Consider the following 19653-nt stretch of genomic DNA (forward strand, 5'->3'; position numbering starts at 1 on the left):
CATTAGTTACACCTGTGCTTTTCCTGCTATGACATCAGATAATCTCATTAAAAAGAGGTACACATGCACGTGCAACCAACCGAATAGGACTCCAAATTAATCTTTGCAAATAAAAAGCAATATTTTTGTTTCCTAAGATCCTCTTCAAGCCCAATTGCAGTGGGTTGTAATGTTCAGCGGTGTATCGTGCATGCATTAGCAGCACACTCAGAAGTCAAGTGTTTTTAGTGTGCACACTGACAATTTTGAGTGTTCCCTAAATTCATTGCTTATTCACTGTGTGTACACCGCAAACTCAAAACCTGCTTAGAGCTTCTAACATCATATCGAATTTGAAAACTTTTTCCTTTCACCAGCTCATATTAGTAAGTAAAAGTAAGCGTTCTTCCTTAAATGAATATTCTCTTGCAAGTAATCACTTTATAGAAGTAAGATTCAATTCCACAGTGGTGTATAATGCAACCCCGGTCTAAATTAAACCCTCTCTACAGTAAATAAATCTAGTTAAAGCTGAAACAGCTGGAAGACTCAGCATAGCTTGACAAAGAGGCAAGACAATATTCTTTCATTGAGGCATAACAGTTTGCAGGCCAGCACTGAAAGGGAAAACAACCTAGAGCACGAGGCTGAAAAGGTGAAAAATGAATTGCAGAAGATGGAGATGGAGATATGCGGTAGAGAGGTTGAGGGAGGTTATCTAATAGAAAACACATTTTAAAAGGAAAGGCAAATGAGTAATGCACAGGCATACTGTCGCAATAAAACAACTAACCAAAACACAGAAGAAAGGTTGACAAATGGCAGCAAGGCTGGTGTAAAGTGAGGGGGAAGGCTAGGGGCACAGACCAGTGACTGACAGGCAGACAGAGTGTGTGAAAGCGGCTAGAGAAATAAGGGAGTGACAGAATGAAGGATTGAGTGATTGAGGGAGGAGGGGTGAGGGAGAGAAATGAAAGGGTAGGGATACAGGGCTGGAGGTTATATATCAAAACTGCAGAAAATAAGAGTAAGGCTTGTTCTATCATAATAAAGTCGGCCAATCTACAAAGTATCGGAGCAGTCCACTGCAAGTTGAGTTTCTACTGCAAACTCTATCAGAAATCTAATAAAGCCTTTTTCATTATTGATTCTTACACGGACAGGTCAAAAAAAGTTGCGGCGAGAGGTCTCAACACAACTTATTTTGTTGACTAATCTCTACAAGGGACAGTGGAGGTGTATGCAGACGGTTGCACAAACTCACCATCTTCTCATACAATGGGGTGTTTTTCTTTCTGTGTGTGAGGTAGCAGGAGGGGCTGGGAAACGATCCCAATATCTGATAGCGTTGCGTTCATTGCTCCATCTCATGTGGCGCCGCACTGACTGTTATTAAAAACTACAGAGTAATATCTGAACTGTCAGTCATTCCTGAGATTAAAGACTGAGCCCTACTTTCTAAGCACCACAGGCCTGGATAAATCATTATCAGCTCCCGGAGCCTTGGGTACCAAGCTTACATTAGGTTAGTCTTAGGCTAGGCGAGCAAACCCCTCCCCCATCTGAGTGGGACTGTAAAAGTCTGCTCGGACTTATGATGATGAAAGCAAATGATTTGATGCCATTGATTTAAGAAAATGTTAAAGCAACATGGGATTCAGTGGGTTACATGTGAGAGCTAGATAAATGTTTCCTTCGATGGTTGTTGGAAATGTCAGAATCATTAGCTAAGGTCCCGCAAGTACACTTAACAAGAAACAGAAAGGTTTCAGTTGTACTCTTCCAGCTTTACACCAAATGTTTAAGAACCTGGGGATTCAAAACCACACAAGGGATTACAAAGGAAAAATGACCTACAGTGTTTGCTTTTAACTCCTACTTGTGTCACAGGATTGAACATAGCATAACATAATGACTAATCTCCTGATAGGTCCCATACTATAGGATGACTCTTGACTCTCGGAAAAAAAACTCAGAAAGGTTACATTGTGGTTTTTAAAATATGACTACAATTTGCTCCAGAAAAGGTCTGTTGTTGAAAATATTCACCAGTGTTATTTGTGGATTTATTGAGATGGAACATCTCTCGATTATGTTTCAATTAGCTTCTGGTCCTCGTTCTCTAATGCACCTGTCCTTCAAACTCAACTCAGCCTGATTCACTATCCTACAGAGCTAATATCATCCTATATGTATTTACAGTGCTTTACAATTTTGTTTAGACAACCTGTCCTTAAAAAAAGGCAAAAAAAATTGTAGAAATCTGTCAAAAACTTGTTTAAATTAAAAATTATATTGTTATTTATTAGGCAAATAGCAGACTGAATTCACATTTTTATGTCAAAATAAAAATGGCACACTGGTCCTCACTTCAAATAAGAAATTAATCAGGCATATCATTCTCCACAAAAATATTCTTATCTTCAAGAATACAATAAATAACTGTAATTGGGCATCTTAATTAAATAATAATAATAATGCTAATAATGATGATAAATTCACAGATTAAAAACAATAATTATATTTTAGCATTTATATTATAATTTCAATTAAAGAGCTGGGAAATTACACAAGCATAAGAAAGATTTTGGTAATTACCAATGCTGTTCATTTAGGCCAGCTGTGGGATAGACCTCACACTGGGTGCTGGTCTAAGAAATGTGTTAAGCACTGTATATAGTCATTATAAATGCATTATACACTTGCATTTTAAATGGATTATGGCAAAAATAACTTGGCTTACCAAATTAACAGATACTTAGAATTCACTGTTACACATATTGATATAAAATGTATTCATTTACTTCCAAAGATACGTACTCATTAATATAAAAGAATAGGAAACTCATTTAGACACTTATTTAGAGATATGCATGTGACACTTGGACACAAGGTAGAAAGCACCCAGTAACACCACTCTACTGTGGTTATCTTGGATTTAAGCAAATTTAGTGTTTGTAGCTCCTTACATGGCTTATTCCACATAATACATCACACAAAATCATGAGGCAAAATCAAAATCCACCAAACTCCCTAATTATCACGCTATCACGTTGTCTGTAAAAATTAAAATCATCACTATGTTTTCACAGCTTGTGAAAGATGATGCCTGCTGCCCAGAAAATTAAAGCGCCTCCACGATCCTAATCAACAAATTAGTTTTTAGGTTAGGTGGTCGCCAATTTGGTACCTTAGGTGAATTTCAGTCTATTACACATACTAAAAAGACTGGAAACTACCGAGAGATTGTCATGGACAAGTGTGTGTGTGTGCATTTGTGAGGTTTCTAACAAACACGAATGTCAAGTTAATATTAGACTGTATTTTCAATATCCTCTTTATTTCTCATACACACCCAAAAGCAAGCGAGCAAAACAATAAGAAGACAATGAATGGCAAACAGTTCTTATCTGAGTTATGGGTTAAGGGGCATTTTCCTTATCTTCATCTTTTCATGCTGAAAGTTGGCCTCGGGTTTGTGACACTAGAGCTAGCGCCACACTAACAGGTGCAAACAGGTCAGGCTAAACTCTGCCCCGTGGGTAGCGGAGAAGCGATAGGGATTCCCTGCTGAGAGCGTTACTTCATTACTGAGAGCCTGTACGTATCTAAACCCAGCCTTAAGGCAGAGAGGGGCCAGTCTGGAGATATTGAATTCACACTTTCACTCGTAACTCAAATATGCAGAGGGGTTTTTTTTTTGCCACAGTGACTGTCTTTTGTCTGCTAAAACCCATTTTTTCAGGTCTTCTCAAGTTGAGAATGATGGCAGTCACTGAAATTTCATTCATTCAGCTTATGTGAGACAGGAGAGGATGGTGACAGTTAAATGACTAATACGAGATCAGCAGTGATTAGAAATTTAGATTTTATATATACGTGCTATCCAAAAATCACATAAATGCTTAACAGCTTTAGAGATTTTCAGAATACAAAAGGAAACTTTGCAAATTAAAATGTAGTCACCGATCATCTTAGTGTTTATATAAAGAGATCCAATGGTCACAAACTCACAAAAGGTACCGATTTTTCAAGTCAAGCTTTCTTTACCACCCTTCAAAGTCAGCACATTTCCAGGAAGTCTAAATGCTGCCTTTCTTTCAAATGCTACAGGACTCTTTAGTAGGTACAACTTACTAATATCAGGCTGGAAAGCCTTCAGAACTGCCTTAATGCTTCATTCTATAGATTTAGCAAAGTGTGGGAAGCAGCACACCCATGATGAGAATCTCCTGTTAAACTACATACAAAAGTGTGTTATTGGATTGAGATCTGGTGCCTGTGGAGGCCATTTAAATACTAATGTTTCTGAACTCACTGTCATGTTCAAGGAAGCAGGATCTGGACTTTCTGACATGGTGCATTGTGGCCATAAAGGGATGGAAATGGTTAGCAGCAACACTCGGGTCCAAGGTCTTCCCAAAAAAAAAAAAAAAAAAAAAAAAAATCCCCCCACATCACCAGTTAATACAAGGCATGACAGATCCATGATCTCATGTTGTTTACGCCATTACGCCATTATTCTGAGCCTAATATTGAAATTTGCAGCAAACATTGAGGCTCATGGCGAGACTGGCAACATTTTCCTGGTCTTGGTGTCCAATTTTGGTGAGCCTGTGTAAATCATAGCCTCCTGTTCTGACAGGAGTGGCACCCAGTGTGGTCTGTTGTTTGGTCATTCTCCTCTGACTTCTTTCATCAAAAAGAGAGACCATGCCAACACTGGCCATGAAATAACAGCATTTTAAAAAGCTATAAATTACAAACTGTCAGTGAATAATGCCCCATTTGTGGACATAAATCACCAACCGACAGTTTTATGCTTTGCACTCTGCTTCACTTCATTTTAACTTGCTTTTTATTTTTGCTGATACTTAGTTACCAAAACTTTGGTAAGTTTAGGAACAGACTGCAGCTTGAATAATAATCTGCCCCTTCACAACCCTCCACACTGAGAGATTGCCCAGTGAATGTGACGCCAAGGGAACTTTAACAAGGGTCCAAATGTTCAAAGCTGGGAGTGAGAGAACCACATCACTACTGACTAAACCCAGTGTGTCACAGGACAGACGCCAAAAGTGACTTTCTACATAACTTTCCTTCAGCACCTATGACGAAATAGTGTCTGAGACTGTGATTAGAGGGTGTGAAAAAACACATATATGAAATGTAACTCCCTGTTACCCATTTCTAAAGAATTGTGCTGCTTTTTCTTTATCTTTATATATGTCTTATAATGCTGCAATAACTGTAGCATGCCAAAAAAACCCAAAGCACTGCAGACCAGATACAACTTCTCCATAAAGCTTCTCTTAAGGCGAGTTTCTCTGTGCATCTCTCTAAATTCTGCTACCTTCTGTCGAGCTATTTTGAATATTGTCTGGGTATCAGCGTGAGCCTCTTTTGTGTTCAGAGCTTCCAAACATGACTCATCATCACCTCAGGTCCTTCTATTCAAAACCCAACCACAAAGTAGTGACAGAGATTTAAGCCCGAATACAAAGAGAAGAAGGCACAGAAGAGGAGTTACATAGCAATGAGGTGTTTTAATAATGTTCATGCACATTGTTGATTTCAGTTTGCATGGATTTTCAAGAGGCTTGTTACTGAAAAGACTCAATGAGAACTAAAAAAATAAAGAAACAAATAAAAATCACACAGCCAATGCGAGAGTCTGCAGTCACAGTGTCTCTATTAGCCAGATGAGATTTATGAGTCATCCGTGATAAGAAGTAACCCTAACTCTAAGTTATGCATAAAATTTTGTGTTAGTTTTGTGTGCCAGACAAAAAGTGAGGAGATCACAGACTCCTTAATATTCATCCCTAGTATCATGACTCCAAGGAGAGCTATTGACTGATCTTGTAATACACTTCCATCTCAATAACTACTTTTTATATTTGAGTATTTCCTGTTATGTTTCTTGTATTTTTGGGGGACAAAACTCATTCTTATGAAGAAAAAACAAACAAACTGTCAATATATCGGCTGATATTCTTTGACACAGGGTTGACACAGCTTCAGAGTTATGCAGCGGTGTGTTTGCCCACTTCCTGATTTCCTATTTTTTTGTATTTTTGTCACATTTAACTGTAACTCCTGAGAAGGTTCACCACAACACATTACAGTTTTGTTGAAGGGGGGGGAATGAAAGGCTCAGCGTTTATTAACTTTCCATCAATATTTTTCAAAAACTAGTTAAAACCTTATTGTGAAGGCTTTGACTCACTCAACAACACCATCTGCCCAGATGTGATCCTACACTATAATACGTTGCCACATGTGTTGCAGTCAATGCAGCCATTTTTGCAAACAATGAAGCTGCTCAGCTGGAATAACAGCTAGCATGTTAGGAGACATTTTCCAAATTACCCACTGTATATTTTGCTGTTTTATTTATGTTTATCATGTTTTAGGTAAAAAGAAGGTTTTATCTTGGTGAATATGAGTACATATGCTGATACATAGGGTTGTGCGATATGACCAAAATCTCATATCCCGATATAAGAATTCTATCGTCCGATAACGATATAAATCACAAAATGTAACATTTTCTGTAAATTCTGTGAATCTCGGGCAGCTCGACTTGCGTGAAGTATTTCCAGCTGCGCTTCATGTAGCTGGAGTCAAGTGTTTTAACCGATGCATGAAACTATACATTTTTAGACATAGGTTGTAACGGCCGCCGTTTTCTTTGTGAGTATTTATTACACAGGGTGCTGCGGGGAAAAGCCTGTTCCAACGTTTGAGTGTAAGGTTTATTTTTTTAGCACCTGGCGGCTCTTTTTTACTTCTCATCTGTAAATAATCTGCTCTTTCATGTGATTCAGTTTATTTTGAAAAGTCTCAACAGGATCTTGAGCTTTATTGTGAAAGGTTTATGTGGAACATAAACAAGCGGACAGGCGATGGTGTTACCGTCGTTGTTGCTAACCACAACGCATAAAAACAGGCGCTTGTCCATCGGTAGTGTGGTTATATTAAATATAAGAGAAATAGAGAACTTTAAGAAATTAATGTAGCCACTACAGTGACCATCAAAATAATGAAAAAATATTGCCGTAAACAGTTTATTTTGCGAGACCAAGAAACAAAACGATAGACGTTTTTATATCGTCATCCGATATATATCGTTATATTGAACAGCCCTACTGATACATATGTAGCTGCAATAGGCTGAGATGGGTTAATATTATTAAAATCCCCTTCGAACACACAAAATCCACATTTGTCCTGAACCTGTTTGGTAGCAAAACTGCCTAAGGCGAAAAATAAATTAAAAGATGGAGAGTGAATGTGTGATCAAAACTATCCACCTCATTAATGAAACTGAGCAGTTAATTAGTGCTGCACCCTTAGGGCGGTACACTCTACTACCAAGACTGTCCAAAAACTCACATATGATCCCACTCTGTGTCAAACAGTCTGTTGACATAGCTCTAATAATTTCTACTCAGACCATGAGTACAAAATAAAAAGGATTGCTGCACTGCAAGGCTTTGCACTGGATTGCATCAGTGCACCTTATGAACTTTAGTGTAAAACTGCATGTATGGCATAAAACCAAATCACGCACTTATTAAAAAAAAAACTTTACACACACGAGACAGAAGCAATACAGCTCAAACTGCATAACTGCTAAACGCTCTTTCATCTCTTTCTTCCTCTACCTTTCAAATTTGACTGAACAGCTTTTATCTTTGATTGATCCTCTTTCAAACCTGATTGAAAAAGTAACAAGAGGAGCACTATAATTTCACCACTTCTGCCACACAACAGGGGACACATTCAGCACATTAAACCTGGCCAGAACCGCAGGGGAAAACTTGCATGATGTGTCTCTGCTTCTGTTTATCTCAGGTCTTGATTAAAATATTAATGAGATGTCAAGAACCTCTTTCTTCTTATTGAGGTTACGTCAGAAGAGATGCAATAAAAGACAACTCTTTCAAATGTGTGTTGACAAAGGAAGGTGAGGAGAAAGCTAAGGTAACTAAGGTGTGTGTGTGTGTCCATGAGTATCAAATTAATGCTCCAAACAAAGGCTTTGCTGACTGTGACGATGACTTAATAATTACACGCAGCAGGCCGACAGACCTGCATCTGTGCAGAAGAATGTCCTTATACAGGGAACAAGTGGAGTGTGTGATAGTTCACAACAAAGGACTGAATCAAGCAGTGGAAGTCTAATGAACTTAAGTCTTTCAAGTAAACACACAGCAAGAGCAGCACTCGCACACTGAGTAGTTGATCGCTTTGCCATTTACGGCTCATTAACTGATGGAGATCATCGATTACTCAGCCGCTTTGTGTGTCAGCTGCATTATGAGGAGAATATGAAGTTTTTAGGCAGGATTTTTTTTTTAATTTTTATAACACACCAAAGAAAATGTAATTCTTTATACTAAATCGGGGCGGCTTCACCTATCTCAGAGAATCCTTTTACAAACTAACCTCAGTTTATTAAGATAAGGTCATGAAGACAGTGATGAAAAGAAAAAACCCTTTACAGATAATCTAGCAGCTGCATAACAGATCTGCTCTTTGGGTAATTTACCATCTGTCTTAACATGAAACATGGTTCAATTTTCTATTTACTTTTTATAAATGGAACAGAAGAAGCTACGAATGCGGTATATTGACTCTTGCTCCAGTTTCTTCAAAAGCTTCATCGAACGCATATCTTATGTTTGCCAAAACTTTGCTGTAAACCAAGCATTTCAACTGCATTGTGCATCATTTCTAAATAGGAATAAAATAGGATAAATAGGAACAAATAGGAATAAAAAGCAGAGGTATGCCAAATTACACAAAAACTGGACTGAAAATCAGAGGTAACATGTCATATGGAGTGAAGAATGACTGAGTGTCTACAGCCATCTTTAAAACACAGTGGAGGCTCTGTCATGGCTTCAGGCTACATTCACCCAGTGCTGTTAGGGGATCTTGTCAAAACCGATTAAATTATGAAGTGCTGTCAGATTTTGATCCACCATGGAAAGTGTCTGATGGGCAACTACTTTGTTTTTCACCATAAATATGATCCAGAAAATCCTACTGAGGTATGTTTTACACAGAGCCAAAGCAGTAAAACATACCTCAGTAGGATTACACACCATCAAACACTATCATTGATGGACTGGCCTCACAGAGCCCGAACTTCAGCATCACTTAAGCAGCGTAGGATCATCTCGACAAACAACAAAACAAAGAATAAAAGTAGTCAGACTTAATATTGACTTACAAGCAGGTTAACCTACAGAAAGACTATCTTCCCCCAGACTGATCTTTCCTTTAGACTATAATACTATATATAATATAATATAATATACTATAATTCGGTATATATTTGCACCTTTTCAATACATTGCTGCACCTATTTCCCATTTTCTTAGCAAAATGCACAGAAATAACTAAAATAAATTATAGCATCAAGGACTAAACTGAGTGTTTAGCTGAAGTCGTACTTTGCCCTGTTTTGGTTTACACCACGTCCCGAGCAAAAAATCTGAGGGAAACAGCAAGATAAGGTCTTTGTGGGTTAATCACTTTTAGTGATCCCTTTTAACTCTACATGAATCACCTGACCTAGCGTTGGTAGGTCAGGTGATTACTGCTGCTTTTAATGTAATGACAAACTTCTGCAAGAGACAAAAAACAACTGCCATTTAAATTACATGGAAAATAACAAAATAAGGAGTGCATAAAAAGCTGAACAGCTCTCAGAGGAATAAATAGAGACCTGAAGATTTATGCCTGTTTGCTGCTGACTTGTCGCAGGGGGCACTGCATAATTCATTAAGGACAACTGCGTCGACAGTTCCACTGACTTTGCTTAATACTGAATTAGACTTGTTGGTCTGCGCTGGAGGAATATCCTCTCAAAGCAGTGTCCAGCACTACATAAACTTTAGTTATGTAGTGTAACAGCAGCACCAGGGATGGATCGGGTTATAAATAGGAATCCTTATAGTCCAACTGCCCACGCAGGTTGCTGACACCTGCATACTTTGCTTCGGGTTGAAGGAAAGTACACAGTGTTGAAGGGAGGAATGAAAGGAATAATCAGAGGACAGACAGATGTGTAGCAGGAGGAAGGAAAGACCTTTTATGGAATGCCAGGAAAAACGTGTTCCCTTCACTTTCTTGTCCTAATTTCTCAAACCAGCCCCTTGAAATCTCACATTTCATTCTTTCTATTTGCCTGAATTTTGTTCATCACCAGGCTCCCCCACCCCCTCTGCAACATTAGACACTCATTCTCTCTCACCCACTCTTTTTCACTGGCATCCTCTGAATTCTGTGACTTTTTGCCTTCTGTACCCACATACATATATACTCCTTTCTCTCATTTTCTCTCTCTCGCTGTCTCTCTTTCTCTCTGTAAGCCACTTGTTACCATGCCAACCCCACAATAGGCCTTATAAAGCTAATAAGTAGAGAGAGCAGGCGGGATGAGCAGCGTAGCAGAAGAAGACGGAGGAGGGAAAAAAAATAGAGGAAAAAAAATGAAATAGAAAAATAAATGGGTGCCAATCTATTCCTGGTATTGGAACTTCAAGCAAGGAGAGTGAGGGAGACACACATCCAGAGAAAGAGTGGAACAAATAGAGGTATACATATTTAGAAGGCATTACTGGCAGCATCTATAAAGTGCTGTAGGACTTATATAATAGGTTTTCATAAGCAGGGTGATAAGGCATTACACATCCATTATAAGAAGACAATCCCTCCCCCAGAATGTAAAATTTTAGTATGTCTGCATCAGCAGCCAGTTTTTATAACAAGATTTTTTTCTATATGCTCTAAAGGTTAAAATAGTAATGTGATGCTTCCTCCTGAAAAATAGAGATAAAATGGATTTATTGATTCATGTTTTTAATCTATAGCCAAAGACTAAGTTCCAAGGACTTAATCAAGAAAAGTAAATTTAATCAAGTCTTTAAGTAAAAGAGCTTGAAATTTTAGAAAAAATGTTTTACTTGTTTTCTGGAGAACAGAGTTAAAAGTTGTCACACCCATCAAGAAATGATATGACACATCAATCCTGTAAAAAGAATTAGAGGTTAACGGGATAATGTATCAGCTATTAACAGAGCCAAGCTAGTGAGTCTCTAATATATACTCTGTCTTTAACATGGACTGTAAATAAAAGATGTATCCGGCCACCATGATGTCCTGCACTTAACAAGGTCCATCCATAGATTGCATAATACTGGATAAATAGAGTTATGATAATCATATCAATAAGGTCATCAGAACGGCTTTTTGTCACACTCGACTTGCTGGACTATCCAAACCATCAATAGTACAACTTTGACAACAGCAGTCAAAGTCCTTACATGGAAATTTGAACATATTACCCCAGTGTTAAAGTCATTTCTCCTATTTCAACACATAATTACCTTTAAAATGATTCTATTAGTTCATAACGCTCTCAATAGTTTGGCTCACTATTACATCTCCGACTGGTTCAGTGTCTATAACCCAATTAGACCTCTCAGGTCACCAGGTGCAAATCTTGTGACTATTAGATCCAAGTGTGCTGAGTGTTTCAGTTACTGTGGTCCTTTTCTTTGGAATACATTCTCTGCAGACGTCAGGTCAGTCACAACTGTGTCTTCATTCAGAAAGAAACTTTCTTTTTGGGAAAGTCTTTCTGTTCTCACAGGTTTAAGCTACATCCACGCTGGGAACCATTTGCTCATTGCATATCGCATTAAAGCTGACAGTTCGTTGCTTGCAGATATTCCACGCTCCAGCTGCCTAGGTGACCATCTAATGTATTTATGTATTTACTACCAGGTCACGTATCAATCAACAGTAATCTTTACTCTCACTGGTAGTTGCTTCAGTTGCCCGCCTGGAAGTTGAGAAAACTTTATCTCAGGTCCGATGCAAGTTTATAAGAACTGACTCGTTTTTGGAACCAGCACCAAGTGGTCACTCAAGGAACTTCAGCCTTTAGGTACTTAGGCAATAGGCAATAGTAGTAGTTACAGTCTACAAATAAGGACATGAGTGGTATCAGTCTACTCGTGCCTATTCTCCAGGAGAGTGAAAAAGTATGTTTTCTAAAATGAAAATAAAAATGTATTAAAAAGTTTGAACAGCTCATGATTAAAATGTTACAGATACATGATTAGCCACTTAGCTTACTCCTTTTTGAATATGGTAAATTCTTAAGATTGTTTACAATTAGAGTAAGTTAGCCAATCATGACTGTAAATAACCTGGAATGTAATTTAACTGATTGTTTGTCACTCTGTTCATCTTTCAATATTTATGAACAGAGCAAATATCTTACATAGTACAGTATATGTTATTGCATTCATTCAACCAATAATTGGATGCATAATTATTAAGTACAGGATCAATGCATTGATCCAATGCACTGAGAAGTGGGATGCCTTTTAGGCAACAGTGTCCAAAAGACACTTTAAGTGGTTGTGCATTCTAAATGAGCCACTGATAACCTATTTAAGCACGAGAACCTTCTTGCAAGCCATTAAATTTTTATGTATCCACTCAGCAATTCAACTATGAACACTATCCATGCCCGATATATTTACATAGTGTCAGGCAATGTTTTCAAAAGTCAAAAAGAAGAGATTTTCGAGACTGTGATCAATAATTGCTCCTCAGTTTCTGTCCTCAGAAGTCATCCACCAGATATCAGTGACAGGCCAAGGCTCATTATGTAGCTTTAAGAGGGAAATAACACAGTCTTGTAACATAAATACCACCGCAATGCTTCAATAGGAATACTAGATGAAGATGTCTCATTCAGTTTTACGCCTGTGTGCATGAGTGTGTGCGCGCGCGCGCGAGTGTGTCTGTGTGCATGCACCTGTGGATTGATAATGAATGTGTTTTTCCCCTGCTGAGGCTCTACTCAGATCAAAGTCTAGCAGGGTCTCTGAACTGCTCCCGGATGAAACACACAGACAAAGACACACACACTTCGAATATGTCTCCTGCCTGGACAGCTTCCCTTGCTTTGCCTCTTTTGTTGGAAGCCCAATAGCTGCGGGTGTGAGGGACAGTTGGACTGAAAGCCAGGTGAGAGAAGGAAGTATTACCACGTCACAAGCTAACCATCGCCAAGGCCACCACTTTTCCATGACAACAGGGATTTTATCACTATGGTAACACAAACGAGGTTCTAGGAAATGACACCAAGGAAACGAAGGTCAGAAATAAATATCTCATAATACAGAAATACTTAAATTAAATATTGAAAATTAAATATTACATTGTGCCGACATAAACGTACAAAAATTATTTTTTAATAAAAAGTGGGATTTACTGTAGGACTTGGTATTTCAAGCAAAAATAATATTCAGTGTTGACTTAGAACTATTCACTCACCCACTTCTAATCTCCAGTGGTGGTGCATATTTCTGGTACATCTGTCATGCTAGCTTTACCTGGTGACGTTTGAGCGGAGCCTCATTTTTCTTTATTTCTCAGAACATTTTGACAGCTGTAATAGTCTTCCACTTTTGACTTTTCTCCTGTTTGCTAACTACCATCAAACCTTAAAGTGCCATTTTTACATTATAGCCACCTTATACATACACACATAAAACCAGGAGTAGAAATCGTCGCATGAACGACTTGATTTTTTATAATTTAAGGAATATTCAAAAATATTCCCTAATTTACACAGAGACATACATGGTAATGGAAAGTCCATGATGTTAAAAATGTGTCAAACTCATAAATATGCAGTCACAATTTTTTAAAAAGGGGCACATGAATAGTAAACATGCTTGCATCAATTAGCATTTATGCTACTTTTTTATTTTGTGAGCTTAAATAAATGCAGTGAAATGTGCACGTGTGCAGATTTAAGACTCAGATGCACTGATTACGGGACTCTTATATGAACACCTCATTCATTACTCCGAATATTCCTTTTGGAGAAGAAACTTTGAAACTCAGCGGGGGAGAGCATCTAATGATGAAACAGTGTTTCATCTGGTGTGACAGTAAAAGCGACTCCCCACTGGACTAACAGAGAATTTTTTGCTGATGTCTCAGAGCCTAGTTTTTAAGATAGCCAGCAAGCTTGCATCCTGATTTGCATCAAAGCTGAACAGATGTGCGATTCATCTGCTATATTGTTACCCTAAAATCTTGCTTTTTAAAGGCCAGACTAAAAAGAATATATTTAACATGATTTATTCAGTAGTAATAGTTTAATCTCTAACATTAATCTGTTCGTTACATCCCCACAAGCATTTAAAATGGTGAATATATCAGGCTAAATACATTCATTTTCACTGGCTTGCCATGATTAGTGGAGTTCTCTGCAAAAGCAAAGAAGATTTTTGGTGAATATTTAATAGTAAGTTTAAAAAAATGTTAACAACTGCAAAGCATTGATGCATTTAGCTTTAAGGGAAAAGACAGAGGAAAGTCTGAAGTTTGTAGTCTCCAGATCACCTGGCTGATTGGTTGCTCACATGCTTTCATCTGACTAAATTCTCACTGTTTGGAAAATTACCGGTGTTTCTTTGATGAGGAGAAAATCACGAGTCCTCTGGGAATCCATTATAATCCATTATTTTTGCCAGTGAGAGGAACACGCTGCTTGTGGAAAATGGGAGTTTTGAAAATGTTGCATTTTCATAACCGTGAACCTGCATTACCCGACAGGTCTAACTAACCGCTGAGCATTCAGTGTCAGAGCCAACCTGCAGTAATTGATGCTGTGTAAAAGTAGCTGGTGTGGCTGTATTCGTCAAAACAAAGTCTAGGGCAGATTATGCAAACACAGTTTAAGAAGTTAAAATGGCATATAATCTAAAAACATCATGCTAATGTGTCTGTGTTGGGATGTGCTGATAACTTTGAATGCAAACAAACCCAAACTGGCATCTTTTAATATGTTTGCACTAATAATATGACTATCCTTTCAGCAATAGCTTGAGTGGCTCCAGCATCTGCAAGTAGTAGCAAATAGAGATATTATTCATTTATTTTGATGAATGAAGTCAGCATTGCCTAACTGAAAGATAAAGTGTTCTCCTGCTGTTGCTAAACTGTCTGCCTGCCTAGTGTAGCCTGGATCATGATCTCTAATTCATCTCAGTCAGAAATGATCCAGCTTTCATGGTGCACTCTGTACACCTTCCAGCTGTTCTCAGACATGTTCTTAGCCTCTAAGGTGCTTGCCACTTGGTTATGGCCACCAGAATAGAATGAGTAGAAATATGATTTCAATTTCCTGGGACCCAGGACAAAGAGATTAGGGTTTTATTTGGTTCCTATGCAGTCAGAGTTTAAGCATCACTTACACCAAGGCAACAGTGACAACATGTAAAAGGAAAACATGAGGAGGAAAAAAAAAAAAAAAAAAAAGGTGGGCTTAGCTATGTTATAATGAGCAACCCAAGTGCAAGAAAAATGATGCACCACATGGCGAAACATACAAGCAGTCATTATATTCACTTTCAGATAAAATATGTGCGTTATGCATTATTAGAGTAGATATTTAGTAAGAGAGGAGGTCACCAAGACACCAGCTGGCTTATACACATGAGAAATGTGGCATTTTAAATATTCTGAACAGATTTTACATTCCCTTTCATTTTAGCTCAAACCACATTTCACTCCCTCTCTACAGATGCTTCACTGAGAATAGACCCCTCTGATGATAAAACACCACTAATCCAAAAATAAAGAATAATTCAGGCAACATGTTAGTGAATATCCAAAAAAAACCACATTATTCACAACCATGTTATTTTTCATCAAACTGATATGACAGATTTTTTGGTCAGGCAGCAAAGAATGAATAAATCTCTTTAATTATTTTTCTTAATTGACCAAATGATAAATTAGTTAGGAAAGACACTCATAGAACAATAAATAATTAAAACAGCCCTTTAGATGCCACCTTAAACTTGTACACTTCCCCTTTAATTCCAAAGTTACTCAGTCTTAATTTGCATCTATTAAAACAGGAAGAAGTGTTTTAGTAGCTTTGATTGCTGCCATTACATTAATGCAAAGGGTTATATAAATAGCACAGCATTACTCCTTAGAGAAGATATCTGTGTTGCTTCCCCCTCCTTCCCCTCGGGGAAGTGAGATGTCATTACATTCCAGGTAAAAGACTTGTTCTCACTTGAGGCTCAGGCCTTCAATAATGATCATCTTGTTTTGTAACTGGAAAACTGAAGGTAAAGGGCATTTAATGCTTCTTACCTGTGAGCTGACAGTCGTCGTTGGAACCTGCAGAGTCCTCCTGGTTGGGGCTGAGCGGAGGGCTGGCGGGGGGACTGGTGCTGAAGCTGGCGTAGCCGAGGGAAGAGCTCACCTCGCTGGGCTCACAGCTGTGGTTGACCGGCCTTTGGACATCCAAGGATGAAGACAGAGAGGTGCGCTGTTTGGGCTGGGAGAAGAGAAGACGAAGGGTTTGAGAGTCCAAAACTTTTTTGTTTGAGTGTTTAGTTTTGTTTGGGTTGCTTGAAAAAAGGTTTGCCAGACAGATTTTTTTTTTGCTTCCCGTCTGAATAAAAAACTTAAAATTAACTCTCAGTATGGTTTTGTATGTTGCGATTTCAGTTTCACATTTTCCTAGTAGCAGGGTACTTATTTGTATATCTTTTGATTACTGTGTTATTATGACCTGTTTCTGTTAGATTTATATTGTTGGATTGTCATTTATGCTTAGAAATATCTACTCATATATGCTTAGAGTTTTATAATCAATGTCATGTTGGTAGAGGGTTGATCCTTAATAGTCTGCAAAGACTTTGTGTGCATTCCAGAGTGTTCTGGCATTCACACCCACATCCTGGGAGCATGGGAGAGGTCGTACCTTCGCTTATTGTTTTGTGGTATGATAAACATATCTATATCTGTTTTAGTCTAAGTGCCTTTTGTTTAGATGAACTGCTGGGCTTCCAGACCAGCAGGTTTAGGGAAGTTGTTTATAGGGTCACACTCTGACCACACACACACACACACACACACAGCAGTGTTACGAGGGAGCGGACGAGAGCAACTGGGGTCAAGTGGAAGGAACGTCACTTGGCTCGGGCCTCCCTCGTATACGAGAAATATAAAGAGCTCTGCTTGGTGTTCAATGCTTTTTGCTGTGTAACTGAACTGTCCTGAACATTCCAGCGAATAGGTTTATGCTACAAACTTATCAGTTTCCTGTTTATGAATGAGGTTTTTTAGGTTTTTACTAAGTCAGATCCTACATTACATTATGTTGTGTTGCAGCTTTATGTTGTTCATGACCAGATCGCCACTAAAAGGGAACCATTGCAAGAATTGCAATTGCAAGAATTTACAGCTTTAGAGAAACACAGTTCTCTCTGAACAAACAGCCCCTTTTTGATTTATACCAAAAATAAAATGCAGTTGCCTGCAGCTCAATAAATGTTCCCACTCATCATGAGATGTAAGAAGAGTTATCTGTTTTTCATCACTCGTTTTACCACAGGGACCAGCTAATAACTTTAATTACCAATAAAGCAATTTTCCTTATTTTTGTTTTGATCCTCTCGCCCTTTATTTTCATTTTCCTTTTTATACGAAAGATCCACTTCTGTTGCTGAAGATCTTGTGCTTTCTCATAGTCAAAAGCAAATCCCTTTATTATTTTATTTTATTATTTTCTGGATGAGTTTATGGGTGGTGCAATCACTGCTAGGAAAAGGAGAAATGGATGCAGCAGTTTATTGAAACATGTGGAAACATACATGAAAATACACCATATGAGGCAAAAACACAAAGGCATTGTTTTAAGTCAAGGCATGTATTCCTATTGTTTCAAAAAAAAATGTGTATAACATAAGATATGGACATCTGTTTTTTCCTCACGTAAAACTGGGATGCAAGATAGCAGATGACAGAGGTAGAACAGGAAAAAGAAGCGAGCCAAAATGGCTGCTTAGAAGACGCAAATGTGAGTGATAAAGTGAGACAGGGGACAAATGAAACTGTAGACTGGCATCTGGTAAACACATCTTACATAATGAGGCATTTGCAGCTCTCAACAACCTGCTGCTAAGCTTCACAAACAACTCAGGCAGTCAAAACCCTGCTGGTGCATGTATATGCAATCACAACTCAAAGGATGTATGCTAAGGGAATCAATAGAGTGAACTCTGAACGCAAAATATCATCCTGAAATATTGAGAGACAGACACACACACGCACAACAGAACAACCTTCGTAAGACCTTCACGGTCTATTTTGTGACTCAAGGTATGAAAACGAAACCTTGAGAGATGGGAAAAGAATATAAAAGGAAATGAAAGCAGGAGGAGGAGAGGACGCTCTTTTCTATGCATGACGCATTCAAATTGGGCTTTGAGATATTCGCCGAACTAAACTGGGATGAAAAACACAAAAGCAGAACAAGAACAGGGGAAAAGGCTGAGTGAAGACACGCCGACTGAAAAGAAAAGCAATTAAGAAATAAAAAGGAAGAAACAAAAGAAACAATGAGTAGAGGTAAACATTTGAAACAGGATAGGGAGGATCAGGCCAAAAAGCAAGCGATCACTGACGAAAGTAAGAGGTACGAGATTGAAATACAGAACAAAAGAATGGAAAATAGGAAGAGAAGACAATGTACAAAAAAAAGGAAGGACAGTGAAAGAATGATTAATTTAACATAAATTTGAAAGCCTGGATATCTTTCTCTATTCTGGGAAATAAGTGCTGTTGGGTGAGAATACTAACGCTAACCCAAACTCTCATGTCTGTGCAGTATTTATGAAGCTGCAGCCTTTAAGCTAGCTTAGGGGAAAATCTGACAGTTTTTTTCTGCTTGTTTGCATCGATTAGACAAGGTACGCCATGCTGAGTGAGCTTTAAGGGTGCAGGTAGGCTGGGGTAGAGCTGTTTATTCCATTTCTTTAGTAAATTACAATCATTTCCAACTAACTTTACCAATAAAAGAAAGAAATCCACCCCAAAGTACACCGCTACTGAACTTGAAGATCAATTTGGTGCAGTGTGTTTGGTCTTTTAAGTTGAAGAATGAAGAAGAATTTTTGCACACACAGAGAGAAAATGACATCCAGCTAAGAGTGAACACTTCAGGATACACCACTGCTCAAGTCCAAGCTAAAAGAACCAAATATGGCACAGAGTTCATTTTTTTTTTTTTTTTTTGTGGAAAGTCAGTCACCAGGGAGTTACACGGTAGCAGCAGCAGAAACCAACAGAGTCTAAGGATGTTTAAAGGACCAATGCATCAACCAGACAAGATCACAACAACCCAGAAAGGGTACAGGGAGTAAAGACGGTGATGTATGAGCCCAACAGGGAAACACACTGACTGGGCAAGGGGAGGGACATTACAAGAACTAGCTGTCAAAGCCACGTATTCTCTTCATTAGTCTTTCCATTTGTCTTTGGTCGTGTAACAGAAGCAATTCTACACAAACCGACAACTTAGGCGTTGTTATCAGGTCTCTGCGATCTAAAGCGTACATAATCTGTGGAAAATAAAGACACTGCTACAAGCCATGTGTGACATGACTCAAAACGTGTTACTGGAAGCTTAACAACAGAACACCGAGGGCTCAAAATGAGATTAAGCAATCGTGAACACAGAATGAGTGAACTCCTTCAAATGTGACACCGTGGTATTTTAAAGTGGCAATCTGAGCCTTTGTGTGTCTCCGTCTTCAGGGT

The 19653-nt window shown here is 38.4% G+C and overlaps 1 protein-coding gene across 4 annotated transcripts in view; it reads right to left on the minus strand.

Moving 5' to 3' along the window:
- anks1b (ankyrin repeat and sterile alpha motif domain containing 1B) overlaps positions 1–19653 on the minus strand; it is a 285379-nt gene that overhangs the window by 80375 nt on the left and 185351 nt on the right. For all 4 annotated transcript variants that reach the window (XM_080887590.1, XM_080887589.1, XM_080887594.1 and 1 more), the window contains one exon: positions 16198–16384. In XM_080887590.1, the coding sequence (XP_080743716.1) occupies positions 16198–16384 (187 nt within the window). The remainder of the gene's footprint in view (positions 1–16197; positions 16385–19653) is intronic.

Source organism: Rhamphochromis sp. 'chilingali' (genome assembly GCF_963969265.1).
Source record: "Rhamphochromis sp. 'chilingali' genome assembly, chromosome: 7".
Lineage (NCBI taxonomy): Eukaryota > Metazoa > Chordata > Actinopteri > Cichliformes > Cichlidae > Rhamphochromis > Rhamphochromis sp. 'chilingali'.